Below are 20,651 nucleotides of genomic sequence, written 5' to 3' on the forward strand. Positions count from 1 at the left end.
AAAAAAGATGCCTTGTCACCTCAGAACAATGCCCAAACAACGTTGCCTGCTGGGTGCAGGATGCGGGATGCAGGGAGGTGGGCCTCGGCCTGGGCTCACACTGCTGGCTGGAGCACCAGGCCCCCAGGCTTGCCACACTGGTCCTGAAGCTGGCATTCAGGTCTACTGACCAGTGCAGGAAGCAATGGGTCAGTGGGAAGGGCTTGCCATATAGCACTTACCCCATTTTGTTTGAGGGGAAAACATACACTTCACCGTCGGCTGCCATCCCTGCAATCCCCACATGAGCAGTGTTTCCTTCGGGGAAGGAAGGTAGCTCACACCAGATCTCTGCTTCCTTCAGAGCCTTCTCTATCAGGTGGCGGGCCGGGGGGTCTGGCGCCAGCCTTGCACCAGCTCTGGGAAGGCACGCAGTCAAGGGCACGTACAATGACGATGAGGGGAGAGACTCTCCCCAGCTAACTCTGGAAAAAGCAACCTGAAAAACTTTGTGTTCATTTCTTGGATTTCTCATTGAGAAATGTCATTCCCTCTCTAAAAAACCAGACCACAGGGTTTGCATGGGGGAAGCCACACTCCTGGGCCACCTCTGGTCTCATTCGGTGCACATCAGGTCTCCTTCCTGCTTTTACAGTGGCATGTTCCTGTGACATGTAAAATGGCTACCTCTCTCTTTCTGGGCCAGATTATTGTTAACTATCATATCCAAGATAGTTTGTTGCCTTACGGAGCTCCTTAGGTCAATTACACCCAAAAGGAATACATTAACCAAAAAGAAAAATGTTGATGAGAACAAAATGGTGACAAAAATAATGTATCTATTTTAAAAGAGTCTCCGGTCTTCCCTTAGAACTGGAACTCCTCCTTCCCGTTTGAGTCTTCAAACGGATGGCGTTCAGGCTGGCGCTTCTCTCCGACGTCTTGCCCACCGGGGTCGGTTCTCCCCCAGTGCGGTCAGTCCTCCCCCACTGCAGACCCCTCAGCAGGGCTCTCCTGCACAGCTAATGCGTTCTGCCCACAAAACCGCCCCACAGCTGGTCCAGGTGCCACAGGTGTCCATGCCTCTGAGGTCACGAGGTTTTGTCGGCCAGTCTGGACACACCCAACTGAGTCCTCACGAAGTTTATCAGCTTGGTCTCTGTGAGGAACGCCGTCCCAAGAGTCAGTCCCAGACAGAAGGCCCCCACAGCAATGTGTGCCAGCCTGGCTGGCCAGCCCTGCTCACAGCAGAGGAACACCTGCAGAGAGATACCACCGTCACCGCTCGGGCCCCTCCACCTGGACATCGGGGGCAAGCTGGGGGAGCGGAGGCCCAGCCACTCCAGCTTGGAGTCAGATAAAAGGTGTGATGGCTGCATACCGAGGGGCTAACTCTGTTCCCACTAGTGACTCAGTTTGGCCACATCTATCAAGACATGCTGTCTTTGAGGCTTGGGGAAGGGGGAAGAGGAGGCAGCTACTTGCCCAGCTGGTCCAGGAAGAGCAGAGCCAGGGAACAATGGGCAGACTGCACAAGTATGGGGTGGGGGGCCTGCAGGGGGTCTCACCTCAGAAACACCGGTAATCCCACCACTGAGGGCGAATGCCCCGAGGAGGGCTGGTGACAGGTACAGGCCCGCCAGAGGCCTATGGCGGCTCCTTCCATAGTAGCGGCGGATGAACCAAAGGCTCTGTGTGATGCGAACGCCCATGTTAAAGCAGTTGGCCAAGATGAAGCCCACACTGCCGCACCATCGGGTCAGGAGATAGGATAACCCCAGGAATGAAGACGAGAGGGCCAGCATGGTGAAATTGTACCTGGGGAGAGGAAGAGCGGCAAAGCGGGGGAGTGGGTGCCTTGTCCCGAAAAAGCCTGCTCCAAAACGAGCGGCCATGACCATGGAATCTCAGAGAGCACCTCTGAGCAGCAGTAACCCAGCTGATTTTCTTAGCTGTGAACACTGTATGGAGAAGAGTGAGGAAATGAATGACTCAAGGTATTATGGTTTTTAAGGATAACTGGTTAGTTTAAGTGACACTTTGTGATCCAAACACATAAAAATCCTGTTCAGCCCAAGTATTGAATGTGAGGCACAAGAATATGACACGGATAATAATTATACGTGAACACAAACTCTGTGACAGCCCGTCAGGAACACAGGCCTACACTGATGAGTGAACACACGTGGCCCTTGCCCTGTGAGGTCTGGCTGCATTTTAGAGACAAGGAAACCAGGCACAAGGAGGCTGGGCAATTTGCCTAAGGAGTGACCTGACTCTGGTCCCTCAACTTAGGGAAATGCACACCATTTCCCTTGGGGAATGGAGAAACCCTGTAACCTTGGCCTGTGGCGCTCACTTAAAGTAAGTTACCCGCCTTCAAAATGACATGCACTTAGGGAGTAAGGCCAGAACCATGACAGTGACCCTCAGACTCTTACACATCTTTCCCCTGTCCAGAGCTCTCTGGATTCCTCACTGGATAGATTACACTACCCTTCCACTTAGTTAGCTTAGTTACCTTCAGTCCTCACCAAGGGAAACTGAGTCTCAGCAAAGACGAAACAGCTGCTGTAGTCTTCCAAGAGGCTTGTGGTATAGCCATGCACAAAATTTTCCAGCATCTGGTTTCTGCTTAGTGAGCAGCAGGCAATTCTAAGTACACAGTTGTTGAGGGAAGCAAACTGTTAGGTCCTCCAGCCCTGTCTGCTAGGTTAGGGAGGCCACTCAGGTTCCGCACATGAGGGGTGGTAAGAAAGCCACGTGTCTGCTGAATGCCCAGGTATTGGTCCTTGGGCTGACGAAGCCCAAGGTGCTATGGAGATATACTTTATCAGAGGGGGTGATACTACAACAACTACTACTACTACTATTACTACTACTACTAACACACGCGTGCGCGCGCACGCGTGCACACACGCACACACACACACGCACACACACACACACACACTATCCCCCAACAGGGGAGGTGTGCTTTTCCCTAACTACTGATCAATGATCAGAACAGCCAACTTCATAACAAGCCACTGAGGGTGGGGGCCATCCCAGATGGGTTAGTTATCTGACCTCTTTTCCAAAAAAGAGCAGAGATGTATGGTCTTTTTCCCCCAGAAACCATCTCAAATCCTTGGAGTGGGGACTATAGGTGCACAAACTTTCAAAGTCATCCTCACCCAGCTCCAAGTAAAATGTCAGTAATGAATGAAATCGGTAGTTAATTTATGCTAATTCAAAAGTGTGGCTTCTTTGGTGTAGCCATTTGGGAAGAGCTGATAATGGGGTCCACTGTTTTTCACTAGAATAGGACTCTGCAGCTGTGGAACTTTCCAGAACTCACAAATCTAGAGCCTTAAAAGCATAATCCACTTCAGGAAAAAAAGAAATTTAAAGATGCAATTAAAATACCACTTTTTTTAAATTGAATAAACCTGTTGCAAGAGGGTTCTCTTACAAATGAAAATAAATAAAGGTAAGCAAAATTGCCTTGATCTCCACAGTACCACTCAAGTTCACATAAAAGGCAGAGGTTCCTGGTTCTATCCCACAACTCCATGGGATCTGTAGAATACTGAATTTCATACAAAATAGTCAGTAATGATATTTATACTGGTGTATATTAAAACTGATGGAAACTGAACATGAGGTAAAGGAGATGAATTTACCTTGAGATTTGTAAGCTAGCAACCAGTATTAGGATTGAGATTGGTGGCCATCAGATAACCTTTTAAGTGTGAAGATAAAAAGTTAAAGTTGGCTTTGATCAGAATTTTAAATGCTTTATCTGTGGTGTCTGTGATCATTATGAATCCACAAGCCACCTTGTGGAAAAAATATGGTTGGCTTTACTTAAAAGTACACCATTGCTCATTCCAAGTCTTAAGTCATCTTGGGTGAACTCACCTTATCCATTCCTACAGGCTACCGAGAAAAATAATGTAGTTGGTGTCAATACCAGTTTATAGTTTCAGATCTCACCTTAGGTGTTGTCTACAGTCACTTTTCTCATTGTTGCTCAACCCCTCAAAATCCTTACCATTCCACCATAAACTTGCTGGCCTGTCAACGGCGCCCATCTTGATGTCAAGCAAAGCACCACACTGTGTTTCTATCTATCTTCAGTACACAAGGTTTCTGTTTCCCAGGGTGAATCTGAGTGTGGGAAACACAAAAGAGGAACTGCCCCAATTCTAAGTTTGCTGACCCAACCCGCAGTTCGATTTCAAAATCTAATTGCCGGTTTCCTTGAACCAGTTTTTGTATTTTTTTCCAGGGGTCTTAAGCTCAGTTAAATGATTTCCAGAAAACACAGCAGGCTCAAAACTTCTTGAGACCTAAATTCCTTTCCACTCAGAAAGAGATCCTAAACCATATATATATTGTGTGTATAGACTGTTTACCTAAAGGAATAAATGCTTATTAAACTAAAAAAAAAAAAAAAAGCCACTTTTAAAATCAGTGCAAAATTAGTGACAATAATGACTATTTTTTAAGGTTCAGTTAACATAAACAGTCAGTTATTATTTATTTATAAAACAGTCAACGCTTAGTTTTTCCATGGCCCCAAGAAGATACTGGGATTAAAATCAGGCTTATCAAGGATGTTGACCATGGCAGCAACCAAAGCGCCCCCCAGTGGGTGCTGGCTGAACACATCAAGACCCGCCATCCATCAGTGTAGCCTCGGCAGCCACGGAAGGGATGGCGCCAGCCTCTCATTGCCAAAGTGAGAAGACCGTGCTCACCCTTCACTTCTTGAGTTACGGAGTCCAGCTCCAAGGTGGGCATTCACGGGCCAGCAAATCAGACAGTCTTGGGCTTTTGCATCACTGACCTCTGTGCCTGGCAGACTCTGCTTGGTCATCCAGCCTCAGCCCAAATGCCATCTTCCCAGAGGGGCCTCCCAACCTAAAAGAGCCCCCACTCTCACTGCATAACCTTGTTTTAGTTATCCATACGGTGCAATATTTCCTTATTTATTTACTTGTTTGCTGTCTGCCTCCCCGACATCAGCTCCAGGAGAGCAGGGATCTCGTCTGTCTTTTTACTGCTATATTCCTGGGACTTAAAATGAGGCCCGGTAGAGTAGAGGCTCAAAAAGCACTTGTCAAACGAACAAAAGAAACTGATACAGACACCCTTAACAAAACAGAACAAAATTCTTCAATGGGGCGGGTTGAAAAACCCGTCAGTCATATTCGATATATATTATGCAGTTATTAACAAAAAAGCAACTTGGAATTCGAAGGATGTCCTAATATTTCACATCCAATCAAATGCCCTATTTTTATTTAGAAAAACACGGATTGACCTGAAGTTAAGTAAAAGCCCATGATTTTATCAATATGGTATTTTTTTTCAATTCAGAATCTGAAATGTCAATCAATGATGGCATTTAATGAAGCCACCCAATCCCACCATAAAAATCCTTACTAAAGTTTGGTAGTCTGGTAGTTTGGTAGTCTGGTTAAATTCACAGAGATGAAAAAATGCTGGGGTTTGTGACGAGCCCAGGTGCCATGTGCTCAGACCACAGCTGGGGGCTGGGCCAGGGGCCCAGACAGGACCTAGGTTGCTATGGTTATACACATAGGAAGACCATGTTTAAAGTCACATTTAACTCTTTGGGGAAGTGCGTTACTGCAGATGAAAAGTGCATTAGAAGGCGCTCTGGGGGGGCGCCTGGGTGGCTCAGTGGTTAAAACATCTGCCTTCTGCTCAGGTCATGATCTCAGGGTCCTGGGATGGAGTCCCGCATCGGGCTCTCTGCTCAGCAGGGAGCCTGCCTCCTCCTCCTCTCTCTCTCTGCCTGCCTCTCTGCCTACTTGTAATCTGTCTGTCAAATAAATTAAAAAAAAAAAAAAATTTTAAAAAAAAAAAAAAAAAGAAGGCGCTCTGGGTCTGTCTTTTCTCTATGTTAACTACTCATATCATGAAAATAATTTTCCAGATGTTTATGTATCATCAAAATCCTATTACAGCTAACTTAAAAAGTTGTTTCTTTTGGTTCAATGCTATGTAAGAGGAAAGAAAGCAACTAGCCACTGTCTTTATTCCCTCATGATTTGATTGTAAGATCCATTTTTAACATTTTAAGCAGGCTTAATGCTGACTCTCCCCCTCCACACTAACACTGAAATTATTACCACAAAATTCCCTTAGAAGAGATAGATTCCTAGTCCAGAGCTCTTTCCACCGGGGCTCAGTGTCTCCTTTAGTATATTTCACATTGTATCTAAAAATTTTCTCATGTTTGAAGCACGTTTTAAATAAAAACACATTATCTCAAAATCAAACTTAAATCGGCCTTTTCATCCATGAAAAAAAATAAGGGGTGGGGAGGATGGCCTCAAATTAGTTTGCCAGCTATATATTTAACTCTCTGACGTAAAAACCCTATCTGGACAAATATTTGAAAACTATGGGCTGGGAGCTAAAAGTGGGCAGGGAAATCAACTGACTCAGGGAATGAGTCATGACATGGCAGTCTGAAAAATGAAATAAAACGGAAGTAAAATCCATCAGTGCATCCTGCACGTAACTGGGGCATTACTGCTTTGTGAAAGCTCCACTCAGTCATGCCCACCGGCCTATGTAGAGAGTCACAGGGCTCCGAGAGGTTTTACTGATAAGCTGGTCTGGGCCCGAGGTTTCTAAGGCCCTATCATCGGAAATCTCCTGGGGCTGTGATGACAGGTGATGACAGGTTCCTTGGCCCAAGCCCCTCAGTGCTAGTACAGTTGGTCTAGCCACTCAAGGCCTTACAGAGACAGCACGAAAGCCCCCAGGAGACCCAGGCGTCAGGGGGCAAAGGGATAACAAGGACCGTGTGCCCGATTCCCTCTAGCCACCCCTCTGCTGTCTTTGCCTTCTCTTCCTCTCCTTTTCCCGTCAATTCTATCCTTCTCCTCAACCTCATCTGCCAGCGGCGGAGTATCCATGCCACTTTTGGCGTTTGGGACACGCCCTGGGTGTGCGTCGGAAGCTCTAAGCCAGTTCCCGCAGAATCCCTGAGGGGGATGCTGGTCTGCAAGTGGCTAGGAGATGGGGTGGAGGAAGGGCGGACAGGGATCTGCACGTCTAACAAGCTCCACAGGGGACCGTGACAGGCACACAAGCAGCGTCAGGCACCACTGTCTGACGTACCAGGGCAGAGGTCCTGATCTGGGGTCAACGGATAGGAAAAAATGGTGGCAAAATGTGTATGTGCACTTGGGCCTTTCTTGGAGGAGAGACGACATAGATGTCTGAGCTTCTCCAGAGCCTAGGAGAGTCTCGGGGATAGGATGCTGTATCTTGAAGAAGATCCATGATAACCCACTGAGGCGCTGGGCATGGAGGCAGAGGAGGGGAGCTTGTCTTGTGCCTGTCGCTGCAAACCTAGGCTAACACAGCCCTTCAGGGCCCAGGTTTCCTCCCTCCTCCGAAGGGAGTTGTGAAGGGCAGCTGCCGCCCCAGTCCTGCATGGGGAGAACTCGCCGCATGGCTCCCGAGCCAGCACTGGCCACCCAGCAACGGCGGGGAGCGCTACCTCTACAAGGCTTTCTAGGAACGCATGTTCAGGATGAAAAGAAAGAAGACGGGCAAGTTACTTCAGTTTGGCCCAAGGCCGTGATTAAAGGCAGGTCTTTCTGGGTACCTACCTGTCGACCTCCTCTTTGCTCATGGCAGCAAATGTGAAACACTCGGTCACTCCGTTGATGGCAAGCAGGAGGACATAGAGACAGTAGGAACGCAGCAAAATAGGACCTATAAGGAAACAACCCACTGAGACTCTAGAGTCTCTCTAGACTCTAGAGCCCAGACAGGAGGTCTGCATGTACCAGAACTGGGTCAGGATCCCGGCTGGTGTCTTCAATAGGCAGACACACACTTGAGCCTGTGGTCTTAATCCTGGAAGGACTTCTAGTACTCTATGGCACTGATTAAAATAAACAGTTGAAAAAGAAAGGGCAATTATAGGGGAGGGTATGTGATATGGAGTGTGCTGTGAAATGTGTAAGCCTGATGATTCACAGACCTGTACCCCTGGGGCAAATAATACATGTTAATAAAAATAATAATTAAAAAAAACAATGAAAGGGCAATTAAGAATAAACCTCCAGGGGGGCCTGGGTGGCTCAGTCAGCTTAGTGTCCGACTCTTGGTTTCGGCTCAGGTCATGGTCTTGGGGTCCTGGGACTGAGTCCCATATTGGGATCCCTGCTCAGCATGGAAGCAGCTTGTCTCTCTTCCTCCCCCTGCTGTGTGCACTCTCTCTCTCAAATAAATAAATAAAATCTTTAAAAAAAAAAAAAAAAAAAAAAAGGAATAGGTCTACAAAGGTCTCGCTTAACAAAATGTTATCTGCCCAGGAAGCAAATCTTCTTGCTTCTTAAACTAGCATGAAGAGGTCTGGTGGTTTGAGCACTCAAGGGTCCTGCATAGCAAGAGAATTTGGCTAAAGGGGTCCTGAAGACAAGACCATGGGGAGAAGCCCAGGACTTGGGAGCAGCAAAACACTAGAGACAGAACACACCTACAAATCTGCAGAGAAAATCAGAATAACCATGACATTTTCTTCTAAAACATGGTGATGCAGACCTATAGCTGATGAAAAAATCTGCTAACAAAAGACTGGGAGCCTTAAAAATGGAATGGGTCGGGGTGCCTGGGTGGCTCAGTGGGTTAAAGCCTCTGCCTTTGGCTCAGGTCATGATCTCAGGGTGCTGGGATCGAGCCCCATATCAGGCTCTCTGCTCAGCGGGGAGCCTGCTTCCCCCTCTCTCTCTCTGCCTGCCTCTCTGTCTACTTGTGATCTCTGCCTGTAAATAAATAAATAAAATCTTTAAAAAAAAAAAAATAAAATGGAATGGGTCCTCTCTTTTGGGAGGGCCATTACCAAGAGGCAGCCAAGCAACTTCTAACAAAACAGCCTAGGACCCAGCAATCCCACTCCTAAATATACAACCAACAAAAATAAATGTACATGTTCACATAAGCACTTGTACAAAAATGTCCATAGAAGCTTTACCTATAATAGTCCAAAATGACCATCAATAAGAGAAAGAATAAATAAACTGTGGGCATCCATATAAAGAAATACCTTTCAGAGAAGGAATCCAAGAGGAAAAAAGTACTGATCCATGCAAAAATATGGATGAATCCCCAAAAATATATCTTGAGAGAAAGAAGCCAAACATCAAAGTGTCCATGGTGTATGATTTCACTGGGACAAGGATCTGGGACAAGGAAGTCCCTTTTAAAAGCAATACTAATCTGGGGTGCCTGGGTGGCTCAGTCGGTTAAGCGTCTGACTCTTGGTTTTGGCTCAGGTTATGATCTTGGGGTCATGGGATCAAGCCCCATGACGGGCTCTGCGCTGAGCATGGAGTCTGCTTCTCCGTCTGCCCCTCCCCCTGCTCAGGCTCTCTCTCTCGCTCAAGTGAAAAAAATTATAGAAGCAGTACTATTCTATGGTGATAGAAATCAGAAGAGTGGTTGCCTCTGAGATGGAGGATAGGCAGTTGACTGGAAAGAGTCCTGAAAGAGCTTTCTTGGGTAAAGGAAAGGTTGCAGATCTTAACCAGGATGTTGGCCCCCACTGATGTAGCGTCCAGGTCCCACACATGGAGATGACAGCACGGGGGATAGGGGCTCAAAGAGGCCAGTTCAGGTCATAGGTAAGTCCACTTCCCAGGTGAGGACAAAGACCAATACACAACTGGGACAACTGAGGACAGCAGTGTTGCAAGTTTCACTTTCACAAAACTCAGGTTGGGGCACCTGGTGGCTCAGTTGGTTAAGCAGCTGCCTTTAGCTTGGGTCATGATTCCAGGGTCCTGGGATTGAGCCCCGCATCGGGCTCCCTGCTCAGTGGAGAGCCTGCTTCTCTCTCTCCCTCTCCCTGCCGCTCTGCTTGTGTTCTCTCTCTACCAAATAAATATATAAAATCTTTAAAAAAAAAAAAAACAAAAACTCAGGTGATTCGGTTGAGCCACAAAAGTTGCCATTCTTTTCTTATTAAATTCAGGCTAGAGACAGTCAAGTTTTGTGGGTTTTTTTTTTTTTTTTTAAAGATTCTATTTATTTATTTAGGGAAAGAGGGAGCACACGAGACAGGGGAAGGAAGAGGGAGAGGGAAAGAATCTCAAGAAGACCCAATGCTGAGTGCAGAGCCCCATGCGGGGCTCAATCCCACCACCCCGAGATCATGACTTGAGCCAAAATCAAGAGTCAGAGGCTTCATTGATTGAGCCCCCGAGGTGCCCCAAGCTGTGTGGAGTATTTAGGTGAATGAAGACTAGCAGGGGAGAGCACCAGCGTTCATCTTTTCCAGCACAGGAAAGATGTTTGGATCCACAGCACTAGTCTGAGGAGTTAGGAACAGGGCAAGGAGATGCAGGGTGGCATGGAGATGAGGGAAGAAAGCCAGCAGGGGCCCAGAGGGGACGGACTACCAGGAGCCACTGTGGGTTACAGAGAGCCCGAAGTTTGGTCAAAGTGTGAGGCAGCTACAACAAGGAGACAGATGCTAGAAGACCCTGTTGGGACAGTGACAATGATAGAGCCCTGGGCCAGAGAGGACAGTGGTCCTGGCTCACCAGACAGCACATTCTTTCCAGAGGCTGAGAAACCAGACCATTCTTAAGACTTTCCTCTTTCAGAAGACAATACCAAGAGAATATCTTTTTGAATCTAAAATTCTTCTTCTTCTTACAGTGCTGTATTAGTTTCAGGTGTACAATACAGTGATTCAACAACTCTATACATTACTCACTGCTCGTTGTGTTGAGTCTAAAATTATTAATGGCTCTGACATAAGCCATTAGAAACAGAATTTACGACCTTAAAAATCAACTACCACTGACCCTTTTAACTGGTAACTCTTACTCCCAATGCTGAAAACTGGCACCAGCCTCTCACTTGCACCAAAGGCCCACACGGGCACAGCAGTCTGCTTCTAGACCTTCTAGACTAAGTACTCCACCAGGTGAACCACTGTGCTGATGGGACAGCCTTCTCCGCATGACCATGTCCTGTGACTGCGTGACAATCAAGGCTGTTCCTTGGGGAATCACCTTTCTGGAGAGGCTGTGCGTCTGCAAAAACGGTTGAGTGCCCAGTGTCTGCACGCGACTTACTAATGGCTTCCTGATGAGCCTCCCTGCCTGCCTGATGGAAACGCAGGTCTCACAGCACGAGCCCCAGACAGCTGCAACCACATCATGGTTTCATAACAGGTGTTTCTACAAACTGAAAGACCTTTGCTCTTGGGTAGAAACTTGGTCCTTCGTCCCCTAATACCAAAGTCTGGGCCCATTATGGCAGAGACCAAAACAGGTCAGCAAACTTGTAAAATGACATTTGAAAAAGGCCTTTATGTTGAGACAGAGCAGCAGAAAGAAGTCTTCAGAGTTCTTGTCTAGTGACACGAGGAACTGAAAGCATTTTTGCTGAACCCAAGATGAAACGGACTGCAAATGGACTGCCAGCCTATGGCCCAGCACATTTTGAAACTGGTAAAGTCCCCAGGGCCTAGCAAGTGCCATGAGAAACTCAGTGGCATGGGTACCAGGTGCTTCTAAGTTAGATACATTCCATACTTTTGTCTTCAAAAACCAAGAGTCACTGGATTAAATATCCCTTTTTGCTTGCTGAGATCCATTTTATTCTCTGCAAATGGCTCTGAGTTACCCTTCAGAGGCTCATGCATCAGGCTGGGAGATTTATGTGGCATTTACTACCTTCAGACATGTTTAATATCAAGCGGAGACTCATTAGAGCCTGCTCTCTGCCTTCTTCCCTCACTCCAGAGGGTGCACAGGGAAGTACCCAGCAAAACACATTTTAGGCCTGGGAGGAAAGCCAAGGATTCATAATGACTTCTCCAAGTGAGGTTGGGGGACTGACGGCCCAAACAGACAGTGCTAAAGCCCCGGACGGCACTGAGCTGTTTCTGACCTCATCTGAGGGCAACCGTCTCAGAGGCCCAGGCACAGACACCGACAGACACCAACCTGTATGCACCCAAGTTTTTGAATTTCGTAAGACTCTTTCCTGTTTGCACAAAAGAACAAATCTGGCAAAACTCTTGTGCATACCTGATCCAGAGCTAAGCATGGCCCCTCCATAGATATCCAAAGCCAGCTGAGAATAGGCAAAGCCAAAAATGGTGATGGTCAGGCCAGTCAGCAGGGCCAGCTTGAGCAGCGACTCCAAAACCGCGGCGGCCACAGCAACGTCCTCCTGGGGCGGAGGGGGGAGAAGGAAGGAAGTTGGATGAATCATGAGCTAAAGACAAACTTCACATTTGTCCTTCTCTCTCTACTGTCTCACAGATCACTCTTTCAACCGCTGAGAGGCAACCCTGCTTCTCTGCAGCCTGTGTGTGTTTTCATGTCAATTAGCACGAAGGAAATGAAGGGGAAAAGCCAATCTGTTCCTCCTTAGGTAGTGCGGGAGAGGTGTGGTTTTTAGCTCATTTGGGATACGTTATTTCAAAGGTTGCTTAGGAAATGTTCACTTTCATCTCCGATATTTATTCTTAAATAGAGAGCAAGTTTTTACGTTGCTAGATGGCTCGCTTCGTCAGAGTGCTTCTCCTGACAAACGTTTCCAAATCCTGACGTTCTTGTCGAAGTATGCTGAGGAAAATACTCCTAAATCAACCGAGAACCAGATTAGTTTGTTTCCAGACATTGTGCATAAATTGTATTTTGCAAAGTGTCTTCTAAGACATGTAAGAGGCCAACTTCGCTTCCTTTTAATTCTCAGATAAGTCAGACATTTTCAACGGTTTCAGAAAAGGGAAGTTTCTACAACCAGATACGCCTGGATTAAAATCTCTTCTGCATTTGCCAATCAGAGTAGGTAGGTTCTCACGGTCAGAGTGCAGTGTGGGCACTTCATAGTCTTTAAGAAGCTTAACCAACTGGTGTGGTGAGCGAAATGAAATGAGCATGTCCTCTCTTCCCCACGCTGTATATGAGCCTTGCTCCAGCCCTGGCGTCCTTCAGCTCATGCTTGGATCTTGAGAATCTGAGGATGGAGGAGGCAATCTCAATCTTCCAGCTAAGCCTAGACCATGGAAAGGGGGGTCTGTGCCACACTGGGAACAGCTGCAGAGAGTTCTGGATCAAGAATGAGGTCACAGACAAGGAGTAAGGGTAAGAAGGAAAGGGCCAGGCAGGGCAAAGGGAGGAGGCTGTGAAAGAAGTGAGCTCAGAGTCCCGCCATCATTCCATTCAGATGGAAGAATGAGACCTAGAAGGAAATTCCAAACAGAGGGAAACTGACTGCTCTACATTTCTGTCTGTTTATCCCGCAACTGGGGAATTCACCTGAGAGATAGTGACATTAGAACCAAGACTACCTGCTTCTGAAGTGTGGCATCCTTTCCTCTCTCCAGCACCTTAGCAAAGAATATGTAAAAACTCTCCTCTATTGGCTGGAAAATTAACCTGGCCACTAGAGAGCCAAGATTATTCACTATGTCATATACACCTAGAAGACAAAAAGGAAGAAACAACAATCCTTCTGGTTTTTCTATTTGAATTTCACAGCACCATTAACATTTTTTTCTGACTTAATTTTTTTAATTAAGCTGTTTGAGATAATTATAGATTCACAGAGATAATTATAGATTCACATGAAGTTTGAAAACATAACAGATCTATTACCCAGTTTCCTGAACAGTAACATCTTGTGACAGTATTGGCCAATATCACAGCTAGGGTACTGACACTGATACGGTCAAATACAGAACATTCCCGTCACTGGCCCCTCTCTATAAAAATCATTAATGCTGGGGCGCCTGGGTGGCTCAGTGGGTTAAGCCTCTGCCTTCAGCTTGGGTCATGATCCCGGGGTCCTGGGATCGAGCCCCGCATCAGGCTCTCTGCTTGGCGGGGAGCCTGCTTCCCTTACTCTCTCTTTGTCTGCCTCTCTGCCTACTTATGATCTCTGTCTGTCAAATAAATAAATAAAATCTTTAAAAAAAAATCATTAATGCCAGGCACCTGGGTGTCTCAGTCAGTTGGGCATCCAACTCTTGGTTTCGGCTCAGGTCACGATCTCAGGGTCCGGGGACCCAGCCCTGCATCAGGCTCTGCACTCAGCACTCTGCCTCCCCTCTGCTTGTGTCTCTCTCAAATAAATACATAAAATCCTTAATAAATAAATAAATAAGAAAATATCAAGACCTATCTAGCTGCACAAACACAGGGCAGATCTGTGATTGTGATAATGAAGCTCCCTTTTCCCTTAGCACCCCAACCCTGCAACGGGCACCAGAGCTCTGCAGAAACCAGGGGACCTCTAAAGAGGACCTGCCACCCGAGTCACACGAGAGCGGGTAGTCAGTACACTGTAGACATCTGCAGACACCTACAATTTTCAATCTTCAGGCATCATTTTATTACGGTCTCCATTTTTTATCATCATCAGGCTTATTTTTCATTAAATGAGTCAAACTGCTGGGAAAAATATTAGAAAGTATCTACTAATGGTATTCACTACAGAATTTTCATCTTACCCTGATCGCCAAAATTTAACACGTTCAAAAACGTCATTATGTATCGCTCGCCTACAAACAGAGAAGTAAAATAATTAGCATTTTAAGAGGACGTAATATTCTTGTTTCCTTTTTTCTTATTGTCTAGCAACTCTCCAGCTGGCAGATACTCTCAAAGGAGAAAAATTATATAATCAATTGAAAATATCTTCCTTGTCCTAATGTTGATTTCAAATAATCTCAAAATAGTAACAACTGGGAAAGTGGTGGGGCATTTACTGACAGCAAATATCCAAACCAGTTAAATTAAAAACGAAACAAAGTCAATAAAACTAGTCTAATAACTTAAAAAGCGGGGAGGGGGGAGATTACAAAAATGTTAATAATGAAAATGATTGTTCCAAATTTTAAGTGTAAGTTCTGTGAAATGAGAGGTCCATGTTCATATGCACAAATGTGTCAAGTTGCCTCCCTGGGTGGAGAAAGCTCTATGGAGACTGGAAAGGCTTTGGAGCCCAAGCTCATGATTCAAATATAAGACAGGCTAATGCCTTCAAGGCGAAGACACCAGTCCAGAGCCCCTCCCCCACCTTCCACACATTTTATTATCTGTCAGTGGAAAACACAACCCACTGTGGAGACGGAGCTCTGGAGTGACCACAGCCTTAACGGGCAAATTCTCACCTCCTCACAACCTGCTCAAAAAGGAAAGCAATCTTCAGAGACCAGAAGAAGTGAGGATCTTCTCTTAAGTCTCCCTTCGGTCCCAGCCTCCCTGCACTCTCCCAGCACTGCATCAGTGGCAAGGGCCTCTGCAGGCCCTCTCGGGCATGGCCCACAGTACAGTACTCGCTCTTGTCCACTTCTCTGCACTGCCCTGATCCATCCTCACTGCTAACAGTCCCAGTTTCAGCAATACAGATCTTAAGGCAACCCCTGCTTCCATACCTTTAAATTGCTCTTTGGTGTTTACAAAAAGTCCAGGCTCCTTAATTCTGCATTTGAGGCCTTTTATAAGTTGACCCCAGACTATCTTTTTGGCCTTTCTTCAGCAAACTCATCCCCACCTCCTGGCATTACATTGTCATCCTCTGCTTTACCTGATCAGGTTTTAGCCCCTCCGGGTCTGGAGCCCCTCCTGCTCCCAGCCTCTGTTCTTAGCACTGCTGGCTACCTAGACTGGCTTCTCCGTAGGTATCTCCCTGTGCTCTGGTACAACTGGCCTCTCTTCCCACACTCTGTAAGCTCCCTGGAGGCAGGAAACACATCTCCCTCATTTCTCTGTCCCTGGTCTCCTAGCAGAGCTCCAGGAAATGCAATGGCACTTGAAAGACACTAATGTTTCCAAGTACAGTCCTCACAGCCCTGGTTCATAACTAACCACACAAAAGTCTTCATCTTGAGTGAGAGAATGAGCTCCTTGAGGCTGTGGCCTATAATTCATTCATCTGTGTATTCTCAGCACCTGGCATACAGTGTTCAGGAAATGTGGGGACAGAAGGTAAAAGCATCTATATTTTTGCTATTACAATGAATGATTTCAACTTTTTTTTAGCATTGTAGTTTTTACATAAAAAGAATTTGGGGGTGGGGGGGAAGGGTTCTTGTCCAGTCACTTCCTTACTTTACAGTATGGAGATGGAGATGGTTCCTAACAGCCCTCTGCCAGTCAGGCCAGAGAGGTCCAGCCGCGGGGCGAGTGAGTTATCGGCACCACACTGAGACCTGGCTCACTGACACCTGCTGCCGTCTAGCTACTATGGTCCAGACAGTCAATTTCGGGACATTGTTTGGACTGGGTCCACTCCTCAACTCATTTAAACTGCTCCTAAAACTTTGGAAGGAAAAGAAAGTGCATAAAGCAAATGCCCTTTCCAAATTCCCTCTACTTATTTTCCTGTTCTAACAATATAAACTATCACAATATACAATTTCACTACAGACACCTTTATCAAAAGATACTTGTTGAACACCAACCGTGTGCCAGTTCCAGCAGGGTACTGGAGAGACAGTGGTAAATGGCACATCCTGCTCCCAAGAAACATATAATTAAGGCACCTTCACTCAGTTCTCCAAAGGCTTGTGACCCTTATTTCCCCCAGGGGTCCTGGTTTCCCCCAAAGTTCCACTTTGAAATGGCAATGTTACAGGCTTAGGCTAGAACTAAGCACTCTCAAGGCTCAAGAGCCCTCAGAACCCTCCTGGTCCTATCTCTTAACTCACAGATGGGGCAAGTGAGGCTTAGGGGAGTTCCTTCCCTTTGGAAGCATAATTATTGAAAAATAAAGATAGAGAGGGGGAGAAAAGGAAATAATAAGGTAATAATAATGACGGTTGTATTAGAATGCTAGAATTGTAGGGAACTTTTTTCTATTTTCCAAAAGTTTTATAATGAAGTTATACTATTTTTATAATAAAAAGACAATGTTTGAGGGGCGCCTGGGTGGCTCAATCACTTAAAGGACCGACCCTTGATTTTGGCTCAGCTCCTGCTCTCAGGGACATGAGACTGAGCCCTGCATCTGGCTCTGTGCTCAGGGAGGAGCCTGCTTAAGATTCTCTTTCCCTGCCCTGCAGCTCGTGCACATGTGGCCTCCCCTTTGCTCTCTTAAAAAAAAAAAAAAAAAAGATAATTTTTGCAAAGATTTAAAAATATATTTGGTAATAGATATATGGACATAGACACATGAAATTTATACAGAGAGAAACCACTACCTTTACCCACTTCTAGATGCTTCACATCTCGTTCTTGGAATTAATGCTGGGCACAAATAAACCAATACACATACGTAGAAAAACTAGATGAACTTTCAGCTCCATGTCAGCCCTCCATGTGGAGAGCTCTGTCACTGTTAAACTGGAAAGGCTTAAGATTTTGGAAGTCTGGCCAAACCACCACACAGGTAAATCTTATTTAAGAAAATAAATGAGGGAATCCTGTTCTTAAAAGTGATGTTCAAAAAAAGAAATGTAGGGACGCCTGGGTGGCTTAGTGGGTTAAGCCTCTGCCTTCGGCTCAGGTCAAGATCTCAGGGTCCTGGGATCGAGCCCCACATTGCCCTCTCTGCTCGACAGGGAGCCTGCTTTCCCCTCTCTCTCAGCCTGCCTCTCTGCCTACTTGTGATCCTTCTCTCTCTGTCAAATAAATAAAATAAAATCTTTAAAAAAAAAAAAAAGAAATGTATAAAAAGAATAGGATAATGAGATTATGGATAATTTTCTTTATTTTCCAAATTTTCTCTAATTGATATAAAACTTCATAATACACTTCTTCAAAGATAAAACAGCATTTGAGAATTAGAATTGGATTCAAAGTAAGTTGTTTGGGGCACCTGGGTGGCTCAGTTGGTTAAGCAACTGCCTCTGGCTCAGGTCATGATCCCAGAGTCTCGGGATCAAGTCCCGCATCAGGCTCCCAGCTCCGCAAGGATTCTGCTTCTCCCTCTGACCTTTTCCCCTCTCATGCTCTCTCTCACTTTCTCTCTCTCAAATAAATAAATAAAATCTTAAAAAAGAAAGAAAGAAGAGGCAAGTTGTTCCTCATTACTGTAGGACCCCGTAGAAGTTATACAACAGCACTGTCCCCCACTATCAAACTAAATCAATGTTAGTTTCCCTCTCCCTATTTCAAAAGCTTCCATTTCTGAGATTCCTCTGCCCACAGGGGCTCTAGAAAGTAGGAAGTCTGGGTCTAGGTAATCTGCAGTTTTGTGGAATCCCCTCCCTTATACTATGGTGTCCTGACTGATTAGAGTGACTTTTACTTACCTTCTGTCAAAATCTGCTTCAAGAAAGACTGTTTGAAAAAACTCCAAGTCAATTTAGCCTCATTCCAATTTACAAAAGCCTAGGAGAGAAAACAAAACAAAACAAAAAGCTCCCAGACACTCCAAGTCTACGAGTACAAGAAGCCTCCACGGGAGGCAAACTCATCCTGTTCCCTAAATCCCAACTTGGAGAGTTCCCACTCATTTTTCATTTAATACTAAGCACACAGAAGGGAACCAGTGAACCCAGGCAAAGGGTTTCCATTGCTTAACACAAAAACAAAGTCTCTAGGTGGAAACAGCGCCCATGGAAGGATCCTGCCCAAGAGTCATTATCTGAGACCCCTAAGGAACTGAGCTGTCCCCTCGCTGCCCAGATGGTAAGTCAGCCGTATCTAACACACACAGAGTCATTTCGTGCCTTTAAAAATGTCTGAAGCACGCCATGGTGCAGAACAAATTCTGCTCCACACATCCCACTACATTTAATGCTATATTTAATTTAATGCTATATCTAGCCACTCAGGGTCCCTTTACACAAAGTATATGAGATTTGTTTGTGTGTTTCAAAAGGAAACCAGGCTTCCTCGGTCAGCCAAACTGCTCAGAACTGGTATGACAGAGGAAAAGAAAAAACAAGCCCAGAGCTTTGATATGGCTCTTCCCAAATTGTCCATTTCCTAAGGACAAGGAGGATAAGAAGAAAGCAAACACTCAGGAAGGGCAGAGGTCAACCTGTAAGAGAGAGGCCATCTCAAAGGCAGCTTGCTGACCACAAAACGGAGAAATAAGGCACCCAGCCGAACAAGACTTCTATCTCCCGCAGTACCCTCTGAAGGCTCCTCCTCTCTCACGGAGGCATCCTTGGATCCCGGAATGTTTAATCTAGGTATTAGGTTTTTAATCTCAGAGCACCTGCATTTTGAAAAACTCTTATTAACTCAAAGTGATGACTTTGAAAGGTAGAATTTCAGGGGGCTCTTTGGGAGGAAAGGGCTGAGTCACAAAGGCCAAGCCCATTTTACCTCTCTAAGAGATCAGTTACAGCTATGGAAGTTGGCCGAAGGGTAGATGTAGAACCTGTTCTAGTCACATGGTCCCCTTACCTCCGCCCAAACCCCGCTGAATAGAGCACTGTTGTCCGCTGGAAATATAATGCAAGCTACACATAGAATTTTAAAATTTTCTAGCAGTCACAGTGAACAGTAAAAAAAAAAAAAGTAAGATTATTTTAATTTTTTAGTAGGATTATTCTAGTATATTTATTTAACCCCAAACACCAGCATTTCAACACATATATAAGTATTAAAGGCATTTCACGTTTTTTCCATACTAAGTCTTTGAAATCCAGTGTTTGCATTGCACATACAGCCCATCTCAATCCCATATGCTCTATAGCCACAGCTGGCTGGCGGCTACCATTTAGGACAGAGTAAGTCCAGAGAATCCCTTGAAAACAAGGGTCATTTTCCGTCTTCAAATCTCTTCACCCCTTGATTTCACAGCCTTTCTTCCAGACACTGTGAAGACGGGCCTGAATCCTCCCAAACCATGCTGCCCTCAGAGCATCACTGGACCTGGAGCAGATGCTACCGGGAGCTCTAGTCCAGGGGTAAATATCCCCTCTTGCTGTAGGAGAAAATTAGGTCTCCTTTCCCCAGAACAAAGAGTACCCTAGTATTTACCACCACTAGGGGGCACTGTGAACCGCATCATCCCCAGCACCCATCGGCTCTTTGCTCCAGGGTAGTCCCTTTGCTCCAGGGTAGTCGAGCGCAGAACGTTCTATCTCTGTCGCACTCTACACCCCAACACGAGGTGGTCCCCTGGGGAAGATCTGTGCAGCAGTGCCCGTGCTGTCTTCCAAGAAAATGAACAGTTACAGCTGGCCATGGGGTTCCGTGGCGCCCACTTGCCAGAGGCTGTGAATGGGTTTGGGAACGTGATGGATGGAGCTCTCTAAAAAAAAGGTTTATCAGAGTGTAATCTTGACAGTGCGTCTGACCTGAAAGCTCATACGGGAGCATTCCATTCTCCTAATGGCTTCAATTTAAATGGGCCCACAGTTTAGAAGGGATGGTCACACTAAGTGCTTATCTCCAAAATGCTTGCTCAGGGCATAGAGGCAGGAAGTCTGATCAGAGATTGGGTTTCTTCTCCGAGGTGTCTGCTAAGTAGTAGGAAAGAAGTAGCATATTCTTTGGGCTTTTACCATTTTCTTTAGAACAGATTTGTCATTTGGGAGGTCAAAAGAAGCCTATTTCACAAGAGCTAGGTTGTTACTGCTTAGCTGGTCTTCATGACTGTGCATTTCTCTGGAATCCTCTCATCAACAAGCCATTCCACTGCCTCGCTGTACTAGTAGAGAAACTGAGGCATGGATGGCAAAAGGTGATGGGCAGTGCCCTAGG

General features: G+C 45.9%; 1 protein-coding gene across 1 annotated transcript in view; it reads right to left on the reverse strand.

Annotated features, from left to right (window-relative positions):
• Positions 1 to 804: 804 nt before the first annotated feature.
• Positions 805 to 20,651, reverse strand: part of LOC111144285 (RFT1 homolog) — a 35,947-nt gene continuing 16,100 nt past the window's right edge. The window contains exons 7-13 of the mRNA XM_022498526.1: positions 18,242 to 18,320; positions 14,495 to 14,545; positions 13,334 to 13,464; positions 12,063 to 12,207; positions 7,623 to 7,728; positions 1,548 to 1,797; positions 805 to 1,238 (exon numbers count right to left, since the gene is read on the reverse strand). Coding sequence (XP_022354234.1) covers positions 1,071 to 1,238; positions 1,548 to 1,797; positions 7,623 to 7,728; positions 12,063 to 12,207; positions 13,334 to 13,464; positions 14,495 to 14,545; positions 18,242 to 18,320 — 930 coding nt within the window. The 3' untranslated portion in view covers positions 805 to 1,070. The remainder of the gene's footprint in view (positions 1,239 to 1,547; positions 1,798 to 7,622; positions 7,729 to 12,062; positions 12,208 to 13,333; positions 13,465 to 14,494; positions 14,546 to 18,241; positions 18,321 to 20,651) is intronic.

The sequence above is a fragment of the Enhydra lutris genome, unplaced genomic scaffold, assembly GCF_002288905.1.
Source record: "Enhydra lutris kenyoni isolate GAN:26980312 unplaced genomic scaffold, ASM228890v2 scaffoldscaffold10, whole genome shotgun sequence".
NCBI lineage: Eukaryota > Metazoa > Chordata > Mammalia > Carnivora > Mustelidae > Enhydra > Enhydra lutris.